This window comes from Pseudorca crassidens, chromosome 17, assembly GCF_039906515.1.
Source record: "Pseudorca crassidens isolate mPseCra1 chromosome 17, mPseCra1.hap1, whole genome shotgun sequence".
Taxonomy (NCBI): domain Eukaryota; kingdom Metazoa; phylum Chordata; class Mammalia; order Artiodactyla; family Delphinidae; genus Pseudorca; species Pseudorca crassidens.
In genome coordinates this window covers 23,323,368-23,343,622 of record NC_090312.1, presented here as the reverse complement: position 1 = coordinate 23,343,622, position 20,255 = coordinate 23,323,368, and the positions used below count along the sequence as shown (strand labels likewise).

The 20,255-nt window shown below is 35.6% G+C and overlaps 1 protein-coding gene across 17 annotated transcripts in view; it reads right to left on the bottom strand.

Annotated features, from left to right (window-relative positions):
* TRPS1 (transcriptional repressor GATA binding 1) overlaps positions 1-20,255 on the bottom strand; it is a 253,008-nt gene that overhangs the window by 198,166 nt on the left and 34,587 nt on the right. For 10 of the 17 annotated variants that reach the window (XM_067711439.1, XM_067711441.1, XM_067711446.1 and 7 more), the window contains 2 exons: positions 10,025-10,185; positions 6,022-6,950 (listed from right to left, as the gene is read on the bottom strand). In XM_067711439.1, the coding sequence (XP_067567540.1) occupies positions 6,022-6,950; positions 10,025-10,061 (966 nt within the window). In that variant the 5' untranslated portion in view covers positions 10,062-10,185. Of the gene's footprint in view, positions 1-6,021; positions 6,951-10,024; positions 10,186-11,234; positions 11,299-20,255 lie in introns of all 17 variants that reach the window. The other 7 variants (XM_067711444.1, XM_067711445.1, XM_067711450.1 and 4 more) reach the window with 3 other exon arrangements.

The following is a 20,255-nucleotide window of genomic DNA, read 5'->3' as shown; positions in this document are numbered from 1 at the left end:
AGACAGTCTAAAAGTATTCTGAGTTCCTCTGCCTCCACACCCATTCCATTACTTACTCAAAGGCAAAGAGTAAAACCTTAATCACCCAGCCTTGGAGAACATAAATGGAAGCTGGGTGCATCTCCTTAACACTGAATCTTCATAGAAAAACCAACCTAAATTGTGCCTAGTAATCAAAAGAGGGGAATACGATGCTCAGACCATCTACTGAATCATAAAATCCTAAAACGAAGTCCTTCAAACAAGGGGGCTATGAAGTAAATCAAATACATGGATGACGTGTCCCTTAATGTGGGGATAAAACATTTCATCCTTAATTGATAAAATCAAAATTTGGCCCTTATGCACTCTATCAGAACTAGTTTCTGCAGCCAAAGTACCAGTGAAAATGAATCACAGTAATTAAGAAAAGACAAATCAGCAAAATTAATTCTCTTTTCAATGATTTCAATTATAAGCTAGTAAGCTCAAATAAGGCAGCATTACACTCCAGGGTTTGGATAAGAGATCATCTCAAAGAAATCACTGAAGTCCCCAAATTCAATGCAATTCACAGAGTATGCATCAAACAGCCCTGGTGTACCAGTCTTATATCAGCTCCCTTACATGCGGCTGGTCTGTCTTCCGTTGCTTTTCTAGTTGCAGTAAACTCAGTCTTACAACTGGGAAGGCCATATATTATGGTGGTTGTGAAGACAACATTCTGTAGCCTATTGACCCTGGTTTACACCCCCTTTACCCCACTTCAACTCTGTGAGCTTGGGCAGGTTACTTTCATCCCTCTATGTCTGTTTCCTCATTTTTTAAAATGGACATAATAGTAGTGTCAACTTCAAAGGTTTTTATGAAGATGAGTTAATTAATACACGTAAAGAGCTTAGATCTACATATACACGTAAGAAACCCTTAATAAATGCTAACTCTTATTAGGACTGAATCCAAAATTGGGGGAAAAAACAGGACATATGTGTAATTTTGATTATGGAAGCTAAAAAATAAAAGAAGGATAGATAATATTTAAAGTAATACAGAAAAATAAATTTCATATTTGATTTCCAATTAAAATTAAACACGGTCTTCTCTGATATTCTAAACATGCATAACATTGACTTTAAACTTTAGAATCATATGATGAAGAATTCAAGAGGTCTATGGTCTAACGATTTTCAGACACAGACTCCAGGAAGGAAATCAGAAAATGAAAGAGAACTGCTCTTTTTTCCCACTTTCCTGGAGTTAGCATACTACTTATGTATCCGTGTTTCCAACAGCTGTACATATGCTATAATTACAATGACCCAAGAAACAAAAAGCACTGAATAATCTGCTGACGTGATATGGTTAGCAGAACATGCCATGTGGAGATAAAATTTTTATTGAGTTGAATAATGCTAAATTCGATTGAATGCACTGATAACCATGATTCCTTCTTCTAAACATTCTGCTTAGAGAGAAATACGGATATTCAAGAAAGTGATACATGTTTTCTAAACGATGGCAAATAGACTGAAAATCAAAGAGGGACTGACATTTATCATACTGACCCTCTTGTAACAAAGCCAAATGGAGATTTAACCATCATGCAGGTAAAAGGATTAATGAAGATGGTCAAACTATTCCATCCGGGTGGCTACATTATAAAGCTCGCCTATCTTCATGATGAAAATAACCTGGTAAATGCCAGAACATTGCTTTGCTTTTATGGCCTTAGGGTGAGCATATGTTTTATTTTGCACACTTTATTACTTGTTAAAGAGACACAGTCCTGAAAATAAGTACGGGTTCATATGCCAAACATTCCATACTCTAGAGAGAGTCTGAAGTGATTCAAGTCTCATTCACCAGCGTTTCTAAAGAGCAATTGTCCTCAACTCAGAAGAACAAAGCAACAGAACCTGCTAAGATCTACAGCTTCCCTCCTGCTCCAGGATCAAAGGAAACGGCGAGGCAAAAAATAAATATTTGGAGGTTAAAATTCAAGAAAATTCAAAATAGACCAAAACGAGATGAATGTTCTCTGGATTTTCCTTTTTTTCCAGACCAAACTGTAACCCCCCGTTCACATGAATGTACGGGCACATGTTAAGAATCTATAAAGCTCATGGACTTAAATATATTGAAAATACAAACACAAAAGATGACTTCCTAGCTCAAAAAATCTGTTCTTCCTGCTTCTAACATGACATATTGTGCAACTCTGATAAAAAATATTTATAAAACAGAAACTCAGTGCTCCTAGCTCAAACACAAGACAATCACTGAGATTCTTCTGTTAACCTTAAAATTTCATTCAGGGCCAAAATGAATTTAATAGCTGGCATCCTGTAGCTCCCTTCTTAGAGGCCTGAATAATGCAGAATAACAGGAAAGGTTTCCTAATATGAAAAGGCACCATATACATTGTGAGCATTTATAAACTTGGGCTAGCTTAAACACTTTCCCGTGGGAAGCACAACTTGACAAGACTCCGACTTTTATAACTTGATCTGAGGGCTAAGAGCTCCCCCATAAAGATGATGCAAACACCCTAATGCACCACACATTAAGCCCTAATGAAACAGCAAAGTCCGAGTTTAACAATGCAGGCCTCCGTTCAGCGATGGTTTAAATATAAGCATGATAAAGCAGATTAGAAAGAAAGAGGCTGTAATTACTTTCTGAAGAACTCAATCTCTTGTCCTATTATCAGTCTATACGTGAGCCTCAAGGGCTGAATACAGGTAGTAAAAATTGCATGAAGGGCTTAGCCACCATGCCACAGCCATTCTTTTTAAAACTTTAAGCACAATAATTGATAAAACACGCAGGGGAAATTTAAAAATTGAGAAACTAACATCCGGGCCAAGTCAATGAGTCCTAAGCTAGCCATTATATTTTTCCTTATTTTTTCTTGGTAAAGGTCTGTGTCTCTTCTGATTCCAGGGCTGGGTATGCTACCTCATGGTGTGTGAGGGATCTGAATTCAACAGACTCAGAAATGACCGTCCAGATTTTATGATGGCCCTTTAAAATGACCTCCATTATCTGGCCGGGGCTTTGTCGATTATGAAGTACAAAGAAACGTTGTTTGACACTATTTTTACAAATTTGTAATTCTTTGACTTCATGATGTGTAATAAAACTTACACAGAAGTGGATACCGTCAGTAAAAGCATGTCAAAACTTCCTATATTAACTTCAATACAGGTCAAATAATCTGAACTTGGAACTAGAAATCTTAAAATTTGTTTAAATTATTTCTTTTTCCCCAACCGTATATCTCATGTTTGCACTCAAGTCAGTTTGAATTATTTAAAACCATCCATGCCAAACCAAAATACAGATCAAAGCCACAGAGTTCTTAAGTCCTCTACTTCTGGCTTCTGTTCCTTTTTTCTTGGCCTAAAATGTCATAAATCTATCATTAACCACCAACTGTCCTGAATGTTAAAAAAAAAAAAAAAAAGTTTAATTGAAAAAGATTAATGAATCGCTCATCTATTACTTCAACTAGCTTAAATTACAGATTGGTATCAATAATTCCTGGAATGGAATGATTATTTGTCTTTAATCCCCGTATTTACCAACATCTTTATCAGAATACACACAAGCCATTAACTTGCTATCAATTTCTGACAAAACTGCATTAAAGAAATTCTGAAGTCAGCATTTTACTTCCCACAGCTTTTAGTCTCCACACAGCTCACATGCAGGAAAGAACCTCTCAAACGGCATTTCAGCAACACAAACATATGCGGGTGAAAAAGGGGGACTTCATATGCGCTTTTATTCAATGTACGCATATAGCAAAGCTGCCTGATATTTATTTCAGCATAAAAATATTAATAAGTTATTTATCTTCAGACATGTTTCTGCATCAACATCTGGTGTGTGTGTAAAGTATTCAAGATTAACATTTGGCCTAAAGTACATTTAGTGTGCTTTTCCCAAACTGAAGAAAGTTAACTCTCTTTAGGCTTCTTTTCTCTCTCCAATTGTTTCTTCGAAAGAATCAGTCACTTTTTCCATAGATCCCTGTTTTCTATTTTTAGCCATATTATTTCTCTTTGAAAAAAAAAATTGATTTTAACAAGATTATCTCCCTCCGTGCGATTTCCTACCATTTCTGTCTTCTTTACTGGGCACTGCTGCGAGGATTTAGGAGACAGCAGAGTCTAGGATCAGCTGTTTTATTTCTAGTTCTATTAGTTCAAACTCAGCTCCCACATCTGTTTTATTTCTAAAATCACTGCCCAGGAAAAGTGTCCAGCTCGTTCTACCCAAACATAAACTTTACTATAAATAACTAGGAACCTAACAAATAACTGTTTGGGGGAAATGGAAGTGTGTTTAAAAATCTGAATTCTTCCAAACTATAGGCCCTTAGTAATCTTCGTTTTAGAGCCTTCCTGACAGCCCAGATCAGCTTCCCTCAGAAGTTGTCCCCAGAGTGAACAAACTGAAACCCCGGCCGGAAATCCAGGTATTAACATCATATTCCTCGCTAATTATAAAACACCATTTCACATACTGACATTATTCACTTCTAACCCTTTTATCTAAAACACGTATTTGCTTTCCAATCATAGTTTGACAGCAGAATGTATCTGACACAAGCCAGTGAAATGATCTTTAATAAGACAGCAGTTCAAAGCATGTAGCTTTCATGCATAATAACTATGTTGGCTTAATTTGCTGCACCACAGAAATCATTCTATTTGTGGAAATTCACAAAGTAAGATGGAATTTTGAGAGCTTTACAAAGATGAAACTGGCTTTTTAAGAGTTCTTCTTTATCTCCCTTAAAGTGAAAAGATTGCCATTCTGACGTTTTTAAAGCACTTGGAAATTTCTCTTCTGATCCTTCTTACAAGTATTGCAAAATATATTCACTACTTGTTATTTAAAACCCCTCCGCCCGTCTTTCTTAATTGGCACTAGGTCAAAAGAGAGGTCTAGAACAAATGTGCTGCAGCTACTGAGTTGATAAAAATGATTGATATTTTCAGGGATTGAGGAGGCCAAATAAGTGTGATGAGATTTCATTAGTTCTCAGGTACTTCTTCTAATCATTCCTAAAGAAGGTTAATATTAAACCTAACATGTTTTGAAATCACTGGCCTAATAATACAATAAAAATCTACAGACTGTAACAGAAACTAATACACTTTCTCAAGCTGATTGTCCGTTTCAACTATACTAAAATTGCTAAAATGAAATGAATACATTACTTAAGAGTCCGTTCTGCATTTCATTCTATTTGAAATGGTAGGGTTTTTTTTTTTTTTATCTCACATATGCCTTAAGCTAACACAGAAGGGGTAGATCAAAAAGGTATGCCAGTTTTAATAAAAGTGGAAATCTAAATTACTACTAAATGCTTTCATAAATTATGATTTTCTTTAAACGCAGTAAGGAATGCTTTATTGGTCCACACCAAGGTCATTCTGGTGTCCCTAGTACTTACACTCACATTGACTTCTTTTTAAATCAATTTTTAAAATTTTATTTCCAAAGTTTCATTTGCAATTATGTTGCCTTTTCAGTAGTACATCTCTGCAACCATCAGTGTGACCCAACTCTGGTCCAGTTTGGCAGAGTGTAAAATTAAATCCTCATCCAAGACACAGGAAAGACCCTCCCTGAAGTAAAGGCTATAGCAAAAGATTTATAATCTAAAACTAGTACAAAGCATGAATTACTATCATGTAGAACCATAAAGATTAGTGCCATTTTTGGAAGACTCTGAAAACATCAAATTACCATGAAATATGTCCAGAAATATGAAGCCAAGCTAATTCCATGAAAAAACTTTTCCCAGCCTAATAGAAATGTTGGGATTATTTTCCATGATGAGAGGCTAAAGATAACTCTGAATACACATTTGGATGAAACAGCTACAGAGTGCGTCTGTCTCTTCTGCTCCATTGAGCAGGCTACCCCTTTGGTATTGGGAGCTTGATTTTAACAAACATGTAAAAATTCACATTTCGTTACTAACAACTTTTTCTGTACAAAGAGATCACAATACGAAGCACAAACCTGTACATCATAGGTCCCATTTAGTAAAACAGGCCTTGAGGAATTGATATCCTGCAGCACACCAGAAAGCACGGAACGGTTGACTTTCTGGAAGTCTTTGGAATGGCTGAACTGCACCATGTTATGAAGGGCCAAGATTTTGCTGTCCAGCTCAGCATCCTGCCTGGTGCGGTTATGCAGTCCTAAGTGATACTTTCGGAAGTGCTTAATCAGATCTGTGGGGTCGTTGCCATAGTAACCATATCCACAGATATTGCATTTAAAGTCCTGAAGCTCTGGAGACAGAGGTGCCGGGTCTGGGTTGTCATTTACCAGTAAGTCGGTTTTCGATTTATTCAGTCTCACACCCCCATCTGAAGGCACTTGTGGGTTTTTTGAGGCCACTGAAACTGGGCTTGAGCCTTGACAATTGGCTTGACCACTCTGCGCTTGCCCTGTTTCCTCTGTAGCCTTCGGTGACATCTTCTGATCTTCCTTTGTCTCCAGGGAGTCCCCTGATGGGGTGCAGGCCATATCTTGAGGGTCATCTGCCTCTGCTCTTTGAGGAGACTTCAAGGGCTCACAGACTCCCCCAGCAGCTGGAGATGAGAAAGCCAACATATTTCTCTCTGTCACCTCATCATGTGGATAGGAGGGAAGGTTTCCTCCCTTACTGGGGCTTTCATAATTGAAGCCAGCCTTCTCACTCAGGATTGCGCTTTTTAAGTCCTTCTTACTGCTGGAAGACGGATCTTGGACATGCAAGCTATGTTCCTCCTTATTATTTAGTTCTGCAGCATCACTCTGATCCGTGTTTTCTGACATCTGATCTACAGAAAATTCTTTGTTCTTTCCAGATCCCTTGCTTTCTGTACCGACAGGCTCCAGGGTCTGGCCCTCGCCTTCACTAGCAATGTTTCTCAGAGGGGGGTTCTTTTTCCGGACCATATCTGTAAAAATAACAAGGAAAAGGAAGATACAGGGTTAGTTGAAATTTGCAGGCATGTAGTCTAATCTAGAACATTTTACTTACTCTATTCAAGGCTTTTTTAAGGCACATAATAAAAAATGTTCTCTAGGAAAAAAAAATCTGCTGTTTTTTTTAAAAAATAGCAAAAACTTGAGACTGATGCCAACGATTTACATTTAGAATTATTTTTGTCACAAAGGGTGGCTCATTTGTTATTTTTAAATGGTTTTATGAATACCAAGGTATTATTATTACTAGCTCTATCATTCCTATTACTTAACCTTGGCTGCCAATTATATTTTTTGCTCAGCTTCTTTCTTAAGAGTTGATAGATAAATGCTTCTATATTTATCTGTGTTATATACTATGTGTAATATGTACACGTTATGTTTATAGAATATATACACCTGTTTATGTTTATAGAATGTATATTACATGTTTATTTGTGATACGTATATGTGTATACAAACAACTATAAAGTGAAACTCGATATTGTTACACACTGTGCAACCAAGGTATCAATATAGTTTCAACCAAAATATCCTCATAGTCAAAAGACAGAAAGAGCATGTTATAAACAAAGTGAAAACTGCCCCTTTACTTTCAGAAATGGAGGATAACAAATGTTTTATCTCTGCCGTACCTATAAATTACTTTAAGCCCCCTTTGGGGGACTTGCCTGAAAGAAGGGGGACCTGGTACACATCATAGTGGCCAGGTTATGTTTTACTAGGACTCCATCTGGCATGATGAGAACCCACCTAAGGTCAGGGTTTCTAGGCACAGCATGGTGGAAACAGTACCAATCCCAACATCAGGAGCACACTGGAAATTGACTAAAGTAAAATATTCAATTGAACCACGTGACATTGCCATTTCGTAGCTCAACATGGCAAACTGTTAGCAGTTTCCTATGGTTCACCTTCACATGCTAGCTCAACTGTGCCTTTCAAGGTAGGGTCCACATAAGAACATTGTGGGGAGTCTAATGAATAAGAATTCTAAGGGTATAAGGAGATAAGAAACAAATTGTACAGTGTCGATAAAAGAATGCAGTAACAAAGGCTTGTGGAGAACTGACTTTCATGGCCTGTGCTCCTTAATCCTCCAGCCGAAAAACTGCCAGGGCTATGTACGTCGTCACCCCAACTGTCTCTTGGAAAAATCCACCTTATTTACTAGCTGACGCTACCACAGGGGCGAATTTAACAGAGTTAGTTACACCATGATTATCCAAAATGTCCTTAGAAAATCTAAATTAATAGCATGTTTTAGTCATTCTCATCTATAATCTCCCACAAGTGCTGAGGAACCACACTGGCTTTGGATATATGGGCAAACCTTCGCTTCTGAAAAGCTGGTCAAGCAAAATTTGTGTAATATGAACCACTGAACCAAGATAATGCACTAGATACAGGATAAGGAATCAGTTACAAGGTAATAATTCACTTTCTTGAATAATGTCAAAAATAGCGTAACTGTACTTAAGAGAGTATACTGCTCTTCTTATACACCAAGAATGTTAGTCATCAAAATATCCACAGAATCTCCCACTTGGAACGAGAACAACAACCAAAAGAAAAACCATTTGGAGTTTCCAGTGAAGGTGATAGTCATGAGGCGTGTAAACCTGCCCGGCGTGGGGGCAAGGGAGGGAGTATGGTCTTCACCTTGGTGTCATTACCATTAGCTCCTAAAATTAACTAAGTCAGGTAACCATCGTTAGAAAAAAAATGGAACACTGGCTAACTAATTTATCTTCTAATGTTTGCATTTTAATGTCTTATCTGTTGCTGTTGACATTTTAGACCTCTATTCCTCTGTCAGAACAGCCAGAACTTGGGAACTTGTACCAACACATGGAAGACTGGAGGGCAATTTTACTGGTGGTCAACAAAGGGAAAACTAAAAGGGAAAGAATAAAAGGGAAGCTTAAAAGAAATAAGTTACAGTCTAAAATATAAGAGTTTGAGTCAAAAATGTACTGTTTTAACTTGGCCTATAGAAAAGGAAATACTAGTTTATAGAGTATCAGTCATTCCTGCATACAAAAATGTGATGATTTGGTACCGCATTACATGCATTTCCTTCCAGAATTTCCTGTTTGTTTGTTTTTCCACTGGATTTTAACATTGCCTCCATCATATAAATAAAATCTAACAGTGACGCACCAAGATGAAATAAATAAGGCTACACAGAAAAAATAAAAACCTATATGAAAGGCAGGATTCATGAAGAAAAAAGGATGAAATAATCCAATTCATTAAGATTATCCTTCCATTCAAATGAAAAGAAAACGGTTTATGCCCATATATTAAGGTCAAGGAGATGAGAAAAACAGCGACATCTTACACAGCAAGGGAACTAAGACAAAATACTTAGAAATGAACAGATATAAATATGTCAATAATTGAAAAAAATTAATGTATTTTCCAGAACAAGAAAGTTGGATCTTGCTGATTTATTATCATCATGAAGAATAGTAATGGGTCATAGTTTAAAAACTACTCAACCAACATCTATAGTGACTGAGAGAAAATATAATTTGATTAAATTATCATCCTTTCAAATTTCAGTTCATTCTTTCACCCAAGGACAGACCTTTACAAGCCATATGACTCACTGAATAGGGCCCTTAATAATATACATTGCAAAGAATGTTAAACTGCTAAAACTTCAAAGAAGTATCAGAGAGGTCATTTGGGTTTTATTTTTTTTTGTTCTGGGGGGAAGGGGCATGTTCTTTTTAGCTGCTTTTAAAAAAATCATGGTTAATTTAGTTGACTACACTTTGAAGTAGTTAGAGAAAAAATAATTTTTTACTGGAATTACATCGCTATAATTTTTCAGAATGACATATTATGTAAATATAAGCACATTCGCAATGCTTCTAAGTGGAAGAAACTCCCCTAGCAACTCATAAGTTAGATACCGTAAGACCAGACCCACCCTCAAGTTATTATCTCTAAGACAAATAACAGATTGCATGACATTGTACTGTGTGCCAAAAACTTTTCCAGTTAACAATTTCACTTGAAAAAATAGATCACATACTTGTAAAATCATACCCAGCATTGACTTCATAAGGCATGTGGCTTTAGAGTGCTTTTTTTACAATTATTAATTCTATTAGTCAACTAGCAGGAGGGTTAATGCAATTGTCTTAGAAGACGCTCAGAAGACACAGAAGACATTTTGAGAGCTGATCTGTACATCTGCAAAACAAAACAAAACATATTTTCCTTCCTAAATGATGTAAACAATTTTAATGGATCACACCTAAAACACATTAACATGCCAGCACCACAAGCTGCTGGAAAGATACCTGATAAAAGCATGAGTAAATCTTGGGCAAGATTTTCTCCCTCCCCTGGGTTTTAATAAAGCAACAGGAGAAGGAGAAACATGATATAAAAGATTATAGAAGTCATTTTCACAGCAGACTGTGCTGCTGACAAAATTAGTTAGCCTCGAACTCCCCCTGAACCTTAAGGTACACAATACTTACCTACTCTGGGGTGGGGATAAAACATCTTAATTAGTAATCATGGAGGGGGCCTGCTTCTGGAAAACATACAAAGTGCACTTGCCTAACTGCACGGTCACAGCTAAAGACATGGAGTGGTACCCATAACTAGTCTCCTCCAGACTCCCAGTACCAGTGTACATATACCACGAGGCTGAGAAAAGAGCTATTTCAATGCCATCGGGAATTTTGCATCAGATCTAACTCTTGCCTTACCAAGAGTTACAGAAACATTACATATTATAACATGTATTATCTTTTTAGCTATTTTTAAGTCATATTTTCACTCTTGATAAATAAGATTGTAAAGCTATGACTGAACCAGCATTCAACCATCCTTATATCATCTCTTTTTTTTAATCTGAATGAAATTATTGAGGCAGATACTGCATTAATGGTCATAATATAATTGAACAGATGTACTACATATATACACGTGTGTGTGTATGTGTGTGTATATATATATATAATCACATCAATGAGCCTTACTCATGAGTTTTGCCAACTCTGTTTTAAACTTTTTCATTCTATTGTACAGCGATATCCCTCACACTGACTACCACAAAAGTTCAAAACGCCAGTTACAGAAGGTCCACTATAGACAACCATTTAGACAATGGGGCAAAAAATGAACGAAAAGTGAATTGGGCAAGGAGGAGCTGAAGAACCTAAATGAGTACTACAAGGCTCAAAAGTGCCAACTTCAGTGCTCTATTTAATTATGAGATAAAAACTGACCTGGGGGCTGGCTAGGGGACCAGAGGGTAACAGTGAGCATTCCCACATTCACATCATTTTCCACCTGTACAAACACATGAATGCATATTATGTGCCAAGATTGTTAAGCAGGTTCAAAACGTATTTAGCTTCCTAAAAATGCTCTAACTGTATTAATTTTTATTACTGAGATATAAGACATTCCATTTGCAAAAATCTCAATTTCTATTGTTATCTCCTCCTAAACTAAAACTTAAATCTATAAGTTTTCTTTGCATTTTTGGTAGAAGAATTTATTAGAAAAAAGCAATAGCGTACTGCACTATTTCTGTGTTACAGTATCACTAAGACAGGTTTACGCAGTGGAACCAATCAGCATTAGAGCTTAAAATATAATTCTGGTGACTATCATCTCACTGATTAAAATGCTTAAATATACTATTAAAAAATTTTTCTATAAATGACTGTGACTTATGTTCCCGAAATGGCACCTTCACAGCAAAAGGAATCTAAGTTTTCTATTATTATCCAGATATTTTAAACTATTATTTAGTTTTATTTCATCTATATAAATAAGTATGTATATAAATATGTATGTAGAAAAATATATACACACACATACATTTATGAAATACCTTGTTCAAATAACCTTGCCATAGATAATCAAATGAATTATTCCACCAAAGGAAACAACTATCGTAGTAATTTAAAAAGAGAGCTGAGATCACACAACCATCCAATGCAAATGAAGTTAAGAATTTATTTCCATTAGATGAGAAACTCCTTGAAGGTAAGAGATATAAACTCTTATGTTCTTTGTGGCATCTTGACCCGAAACACAGAAAAGAATCAAAACCTAAGAAGGTAGAAGGGTACACAGATCACACATCCAGTTTCTGAACCTGATTCAGATCACCAGCTGATGTAATCAAGGGCAAGCCCTTATCCCTTCTCAGAGCCTCTCTTATCTGTATAATGAGGGAATTACAATAAATTATTTCTAACCTGCACTCTGCCTCTAAGACTCCATGATGGTTCTGGTTAATAGCTTAAGCACTTTAGTTTTACCTTAGAAAAGCTTTACCCAATTTTCTTGAAACATTACAAAATATTAAGCCATCACCAACTAAGGGTAGCATAAATACCACTGACACCTACCATTCACTGTTTTCCATTTTCTCCAACTTTCATTCATCCATTCAACACATGTATATCCAAAAACAGCTATGTCTGAACACATCCAGCAAGAGGACTTCATTTTATTATTTGTCATCATTTTAAGAGAGGAAGGATATTTTTCAAAAGTAAAGAAAAAATTATAAGGAACTCCTCTTTCTAAAAAAAGCTGAAACTTTTGAGTACTTTTCCAAGCAATAATTTCAACTAGGTACACTTTCAACTGATACTTTCTCTCTCTCATGTATGTACATATACATATATATGTGTGTGTGTGTGTGTATCGATATGCATACACACACACGTATATATAAACACACACATCTTTATATATATATATATATAAAACCTGAACAAGACTAAAAAGATAGGGAAGCAAGACTATGTAATCTGATCTCAATCTCTAATTCTGCTGAGTATGATTTTTATTATAAGTAGCAGCTCTTATCATCATAATATATAATACCAGATGACATTTTCTTATTGTTTTTCCAGATAATAAATCTTTCACGGGTTTAAAATCAAAGCTTTACACAAAAAGAAAAGATATCATAGTCTTCTCCTTAATATATGTTTCTTCCAGGCTTGTCTGTGTCAACAGCCCAAGAGTACTGAGTTATTAATTACACATTTCATGTAGCTTTTATTTAAAAAATTAAAAAGAAAGAAAAAAGAAAAGCAAATTGTTTCTTTTGATCAAAAGTCCCCCACAAAGAATTTAAAGAATTAAGCAAGTGATAGCAAAATAAAAGGAAGGTCGAATCTTGGGCTCATGGCAAACTAGATAGCTTCCATATGAACAACATATAAAGTTCAGTTTTTAGAGAACATATGTGTTTGCTCATTGGTTTAGGGAAAAAAAAAAACTTGAATCCTGTCTACTCCATATATACAGATCAAAATCAGATTGCTTAAGTGAACTATAAAATGCAAGAGAACACTGTTTATCCAATTCACAAACCCAAGAATTGTTGAAGGAGTTTAAATGTTTTCTGTTTCTTCAGATTCCAGGGCAATACTTCAATGGTAGATCGCTTTTTCTGTAAACTGCTTCAAACTTCATAAATCCAGTGTCAGATCCTGTTCTTTGCTATCCATGTCTATTTAATTTGCTCTCTCTGAATTGATTATTCCTGAATCTTTAAAGGTATTTCTGGACATCTTAAATCCTGTTGAGATTTAAATGTCATCACCTTCAAACAACTCCCATCAAATAAATCTCTTATTAATTCACATCAAATTAATCCATAATGATCACTTCTATTAACATATGCTTCAGAGCACAAAGCCCATTAACAGTCATCTGGACACTAGAACTAACCCGAGCCTTTCTGAGATAAAATGCACACTATTTAGATATCCGATTTCAAAGAATTTTGATTCTGGCCCAAACACATTTTATTAGGCTTTTATTTCATCATGCTATGCTCTCTGTATTTTAAATATCTCATTTCAAATGTACTAGTCTAGGTAAAAGGAGATAGTCTGGTAAATAAGTAATAATGTCATATTTGCCATAATGAGTATCCACGTATCCATAAACATCTTAGAGAAAGAATTTCATTAAGTACTTACTCTTATAAAAAAATTACAAAAAAAATTTTGGGGGGGTTGCCTTTAAGGACTTTATACTAGAAGTCTAAATGAAACTGTAGGATACATCTGAAAAAATGAAGCATCTGCCTACTTCACTAAATGGGATAACTAAAATAGAGCAAGTGTACATCATGGAAAATCAAAGAGAAAGGGCATTATTTTTCCCTTCATTACAGGTGAGAGGCAAATGTATTAAAGACTCTGATTTGAGTAAGATTACAATTTCACTAAGCAAATTAAGAAACGTTACCATTCACTGCCCATACATAAGTCATTTTTCCTTTTGCATTCCTCTCCAAGAAAAAAAAAAATTCTCCAAGAAAAAAAAAATAATTAAAATAATCTACAATGACAACGGTTGATTCAAACAGGCCAATCTGACTTTGTAAGTGTGCATGGGCCAGGCTCAACTTTATCCTTTCTTCTTTGTTAAACTGAGAATATTTCAACTGGTCCACGGGCAAAGAGCCAAACACAGCACTTAAATTCAAAAAGAATAGCGCATGGAAAAGTATACATGCAATTCTTTATCTTGATGGTTATGATGGGAATTGACATTTTATTTGTATGTAAATTAGATTTCTACTGATAACAAAAATAATGAGTGCTGTGCTCCATAGGAATGCCTTTGACTTTCTTCCCAGCATTTGCCCAAAAAAATCTTTGTATATTAAAGGTAATTTAATTTTAATATATCGATGGTGCTTTGTCTATTTTCCAATCTGTTATTCAATTGTAAAGAAAATCTCAATTATTCCCTCAATCCAGCTATGTAACTGGCTTACAGCTGTCTGTGTCCTTCCATAAGAAATCTGTGTCAATCACTGCCAATCCATTTGGTAAATTAACATACATGTACAGTATGGTGAATCTAACAGATGCATTCCATGACAATTCAAAAAGAATGTTCACAGTCTTCAAAGCATTGTTTAAGTGTATTAGGCAAAGTTTTTGCTCATTTTTTTAAGAGTGCCAAACTAGACACAAGATTAAAACAATCGCCATGAAGGATATTGAGAGCTTATACTGGTTTTATATACACACACATACATTTTTTAAACACACGTGTATCTATGTGTTAAATATAATATCTACCATAATATGATATTTAACAAATGTCATATATAATACATAACATAATGCATACATGTATATGTGTGTGTGTGTGTATATGTGTGTGTGTGTGTGTGTGTGTGTGTATAAAATAGCCAAAGTGATGGGGAGCATAAATTTGTGCCACCATATTCAACAGTTTTTGCTTACAACTCTGGTAAGTAACTTGAAAACCACTAAGGTACCACTTGCTCATCCCTAAGGTACCAAAGGAAGCAGCTTAAAAGGTCTCATCCATCGGAGACCAATAGTCCAATGAGTACCTACCAGGTAAGGCACAAATATCACGAGGAATCAGCAAATGCATACAGGCAATGAAAGGAAATTAAGAGTAAGTTCAGAGTGTTGCTCTATATATAAGTTCCAAGAGGCCAGGGATCTTTATTTAGTTTAGTTTAGTTTTTTTTTTTAGATTCTTTTTTTTTTAACATCTTTATTGGAGTATAATTGCTTTACAATGGTGTGTTAGTTTCTGCTTTATAATAAAGTGAATCAGTTATACATATACATATGTTCCCATATCTCCTCCCACCCTCCCTATCCCACCCCTCTAGGTGGTCACAAAGCACCGAGCTGATCTCCGTGTGTAGTATGTATTTTTAAAAGTTCATTTAAGTTAACAAACAGTACAAAGATATCTTTCACACTGTGTAATGAATACACACTAATGACATGAAATTTGGTTTAGACACCCCCCTAGTTATTGCTAAATGCCTAATATAAGCAACTTAGCATCATTTTCCCTTCTGATAAAAGCAAAAAAACAAATTATACACACACAGGTTGGAATCATTTTTCTCTTTTGTTAAGCACACTGAAAATTTTCAAACAAAACTGGTCCTGTTTTAAATGGGAAATATTTTAAAACTGGAAAGCAACTTCTGATAGTAGAATAGGTTAAACCACTTTTTCCTGACTCCGAGGATGAGAAAAGTTCTACGTATGAAGGAAAAATAAAGTAAACACAGAATTCCTTCGTAATTTGGGTAGGTAACAGGCTTGGAAATCTTCAGCTGTAGGAACTTTTTTTTGAATAAACCATTATTTCTGGACCCTGCCTATGCTCACCCCAAATTTAGCTAGGCTCTATCTGGAATTTTACTATGGTAACTAGTTAAGCACAGATGACAAGAAATTCAAGAATTTTCTCTACGTTCTTTCCATGATATTAGCCTCAAAAAGAGAAATGTAAGGAGGTTCCTTGGTCAAAATAAGTTTAATGGAAACTGTCTAATACTTTATACCCCTTCTTCATAGATCCACAGTGTACATTAGCGATTACAGCTCTGAAAAGTCCTGGCAGTTATACAGTAGGGAGTCTGTTCAATTTGGATTGGAATTTCCCAATCTCATTTGGCTTTAAGTCACATTCTACCACTTACCAACAAAACTAATGTTCTGCTGAGCACAGTTGGAGATGCTGCTCTTCTTGCCTTATGCATACGTAATATTTTAAAATAGTAAATAAAAGCATAGGTAATGTTTTTAAACAAAATAAGTATTCTATCATTAATTTGGCAAGAAAACTAGGATGCTCTGATAGGAAGTTGACAATTTTGAAGGGTTTTGTTTTCGTTTTTTTCCAGCATGGTTATCAACTCTAAAAGATCAGGATCTATTATCATGAAAGATCTAGACTCAGTATTTTAAAAGAATGTGTAATGGCAGGGGGTGAGTCATGCTAGAACATGAGGGGAAAAAAAGGCAGGAGATAAACATCAATGCACACTATGGTCTCCAATGTCTAAATCATATATGCATAAGCATGTATGGATATAAGCCCAGTGTTATCTCTGAGCTAAACAGTTTACACAGATATCATTGCATTAAAAAGTCCTATTTTTTCAGTTATTCTTTCTAATGCTGTCCACTATAGTTAATCAATTTAAAGCACTACCACCTTGTATAATAAATTTGTCTCAGTCTTTTATAATAACTTTAAATGTATCTGATTAAACTTAGGAACAGAAATATGGCAAGGAGTTTAAGGAACTATGGTGTGTGGAAAGCAGTCAGAGACTGACCCAGGACTGCACCGAGGGAACTTACAGCATCAGTAGTTCTCAACTGCTTGAAGATACTGGAGGGGCTTCCCTGGTGGCGCAGTGGTTGAGAGTCCGCCTGCCGATGCAGGGGACACGGGCTCGTGCCCCGGTCCGGGAAGATGCCACGTGCCGCGGAGCGGCTGGGCCCGTGAGCCATGGCCGCTGAGCCTGCGCGACCGGAGCCTGTGCTCCGCAGCGGGAGAGGCCACAGCAATGAGAGGCCCGCGTACCGCAAAAAAAAAAAAAAAAAAAAAAAAAAAAAAGAGATACGGGAGAGAATACGTCTAGCCCACACGCTCCTCTCTGGTTATTAATAAATCCCATTCCCCCAAACTCAGCCTCTGCTTCCAGATTCATCTGTACCCATAATAAAGAATAGAACACCAGTGTCTGGACCACAGTCAGGAAACATGTGTCTTAGGACTGAGTCTGTGACTGCATCCTTTCTAGTATAGCTTAATAGAGTCTAGTTCGTGTTTCTGGGTGATGCAGAAGAGCAACAATATATAGAGAGAGGGCGGCCTCCCTACCTCACCCTTCTCAGCTCTTGCTTCATGGGCTCTTGGATTTTGTTTTATTGCTATTGCTTTCCCCCTACCCCCAAAGATGAAAACAAAAGATCAAAAATAAATTTAAAAATAGAAATAGGCTGGGTAGATGCCAAAGTAAATGTGAAACAGGGAATTTATTTGAAGTTAATTTTAAATGCAGAGTCAGACATAGTGGTGAGGTCACGGTAAGGGCCAACAAGTCTGAGAGGATGACCACATATTCAGGTTACTCGTGGACGCCACAGCACCTCCTTTACCATTCAGCAAGCAAGAAAGAGCGGCGGTATGATGCATATAAGTGGGGCTCTAGAATCAGTGAGGGCAGAAATTAGCTCACTCATTAAATATTTTGTATAGCTAATCTACTCAATCTTCACATTTAAGTTCAATACAAACTTAAGAATCTATCGAAACACACACACACAGACATACCCACACACACCTTTAGAAAAGACTTTCACCACCTGCACCCCAATTAGTAATTTCTTTTCTCCCTCAATCTTGTTGTGGACACCTGTCACAACAGAGTAAAGGAAAAAAATATATATTTATATAATTCCAGATTCAGGTGTTTTACAAATAATTCCTTCAAAATCTTACTGAATTTTGAAAGAAGTCAAAATTCAGAACTAGACTTTTATAGGTTCACAATCGTGAATGTTAATGTATATCATAACCTAAACTTTTAGTGAATATCAAAAATTTCCTATGGTATTGTTACCGTGAGCCAGACACTATGCCAAGAATGTATTATCTCATTTGATTTTCATTTTTAACAACAACTCTTTAAGTAAGATAATATTATTATCCACATTTTACAGATGTAGCAACTAAGATTTAGAAAAGTTAGATCAACTTGCCGAGGTCACAGACCTAGCACATGGAAGAGTTAGGTCTGAAGGAGTCTAGGGCCAAGATTGGTTTACCACTGCATTTCTCACAAACTCCCTAATGTTTTTATGAACTACAGTTAAGCAATGCATTCATAGATATAAAAGTGATAGCACTTTAAGAAACTTACAAGAGAATAAAACCTACCAGACACCATTTTACAAAGATTACCATCAAATGTACTTGATGTACTTGCTTGGCTCTATATTTGTGTCAAGCAAATATACCATCTTCCCAATATTCTCATGGACTACTGGGTTATCCTAATGTTTGAATTTTCCTCCTAACACCTAGCACATCACTAAGGTTATGAAATTATTCAAGTCCCTAAATGGATTCACTTCTACAAAGTCTTTACAATTCCCCTGAGCAAAAGTTGAGTCTTTTCTACTATCATCTGTGGCGATGTATGCACACCTCCTTTTTAAGTGCTTGCAACGCACAATGTAATTATGAGTTTATGCTTTAGGCTACCTCCCTAGACTGTGAAGTCCTCCAGACCAGAAAATACCATCATTAATATTATTAATGTCAATTCAAAGTAGTAATATATATCCATTCATGTATGTGACTACTTAATAAAAATTGATAAAAAATGAATTTATATATTTAAATATCTATATGTTATCAACGATTCTCAGAGGCTACAACACACTTCATCCTTAACAGTGACACACTATGATAATGATTATTAGAGGGAAACGTAGTAGCATAATGGGGCTAGGGACATACAAGTTTTTTAAAAGTTCAATGCTACTAACATGGTCCTCCCCACTGAGACAAGCCTACTACCCAGAGTAGACACTCACAAAAGTTCTTATTGTATAGATGGATGTTAGCACACTTAGAAATCTTTGCTTAGTGTTTATCTTTTCGAGGAAGGCCTGAATCTCTGGACATTAGATAGTCTCGCAAAAATAAAAACTAGAATATTGCTACAGTTGTCTCATTAACGTAATTAATAGCAAATCAAATCAAGACATACAGAGACTCAAAGTATTAATTTTGACATTATTTAAGCTGAACAAAAATCAAATATCATAGTTCTGGATCCACAGTCATAGAGCAATAAATGCATAAGTTGTGAGAAATAAGAATTATTAAATTTGTTTTTTGAAACTGTGACTCACACAACTATGTTGGTTTGATTCGGGTCCTATATATGTCTATATAAATTTACATACTGAAAATATTTGTGAACTGAATTACATAAAGGAAGGTTCATTAAAAATTAAGCACACTTTATATAGTAATAATTCTATAATAATGTTACTATAGTCAGTAAAATGAATTTTACAAGTTCATATATCTGCATGATTATTTCTATTCTATATGTGAATATCATGGTATTTAATGTATTTACTATATATATTAATATTTACTATAACTACATGCATTTATATATATAAATTTTATTTACAAATTTTTCACCACGTATCCTCTAACATTCCAAAATTCAAAATATTCTGTACTAATAGCATAATATATAAAAATAAATAAATGTCTGTCTTTTAAAGGAACAGACTGGAACATAAAAGAATACAGAAAAGTCTAAAACGTCTGGATCAGACTCCTAGCAACTTAAAGCATCTGGACTGACATAAAGCCAGAAGTTCAATTTAAAAATGTGTGCATGCACACAACTGCACGCACGTGCACGCGCGCGCACA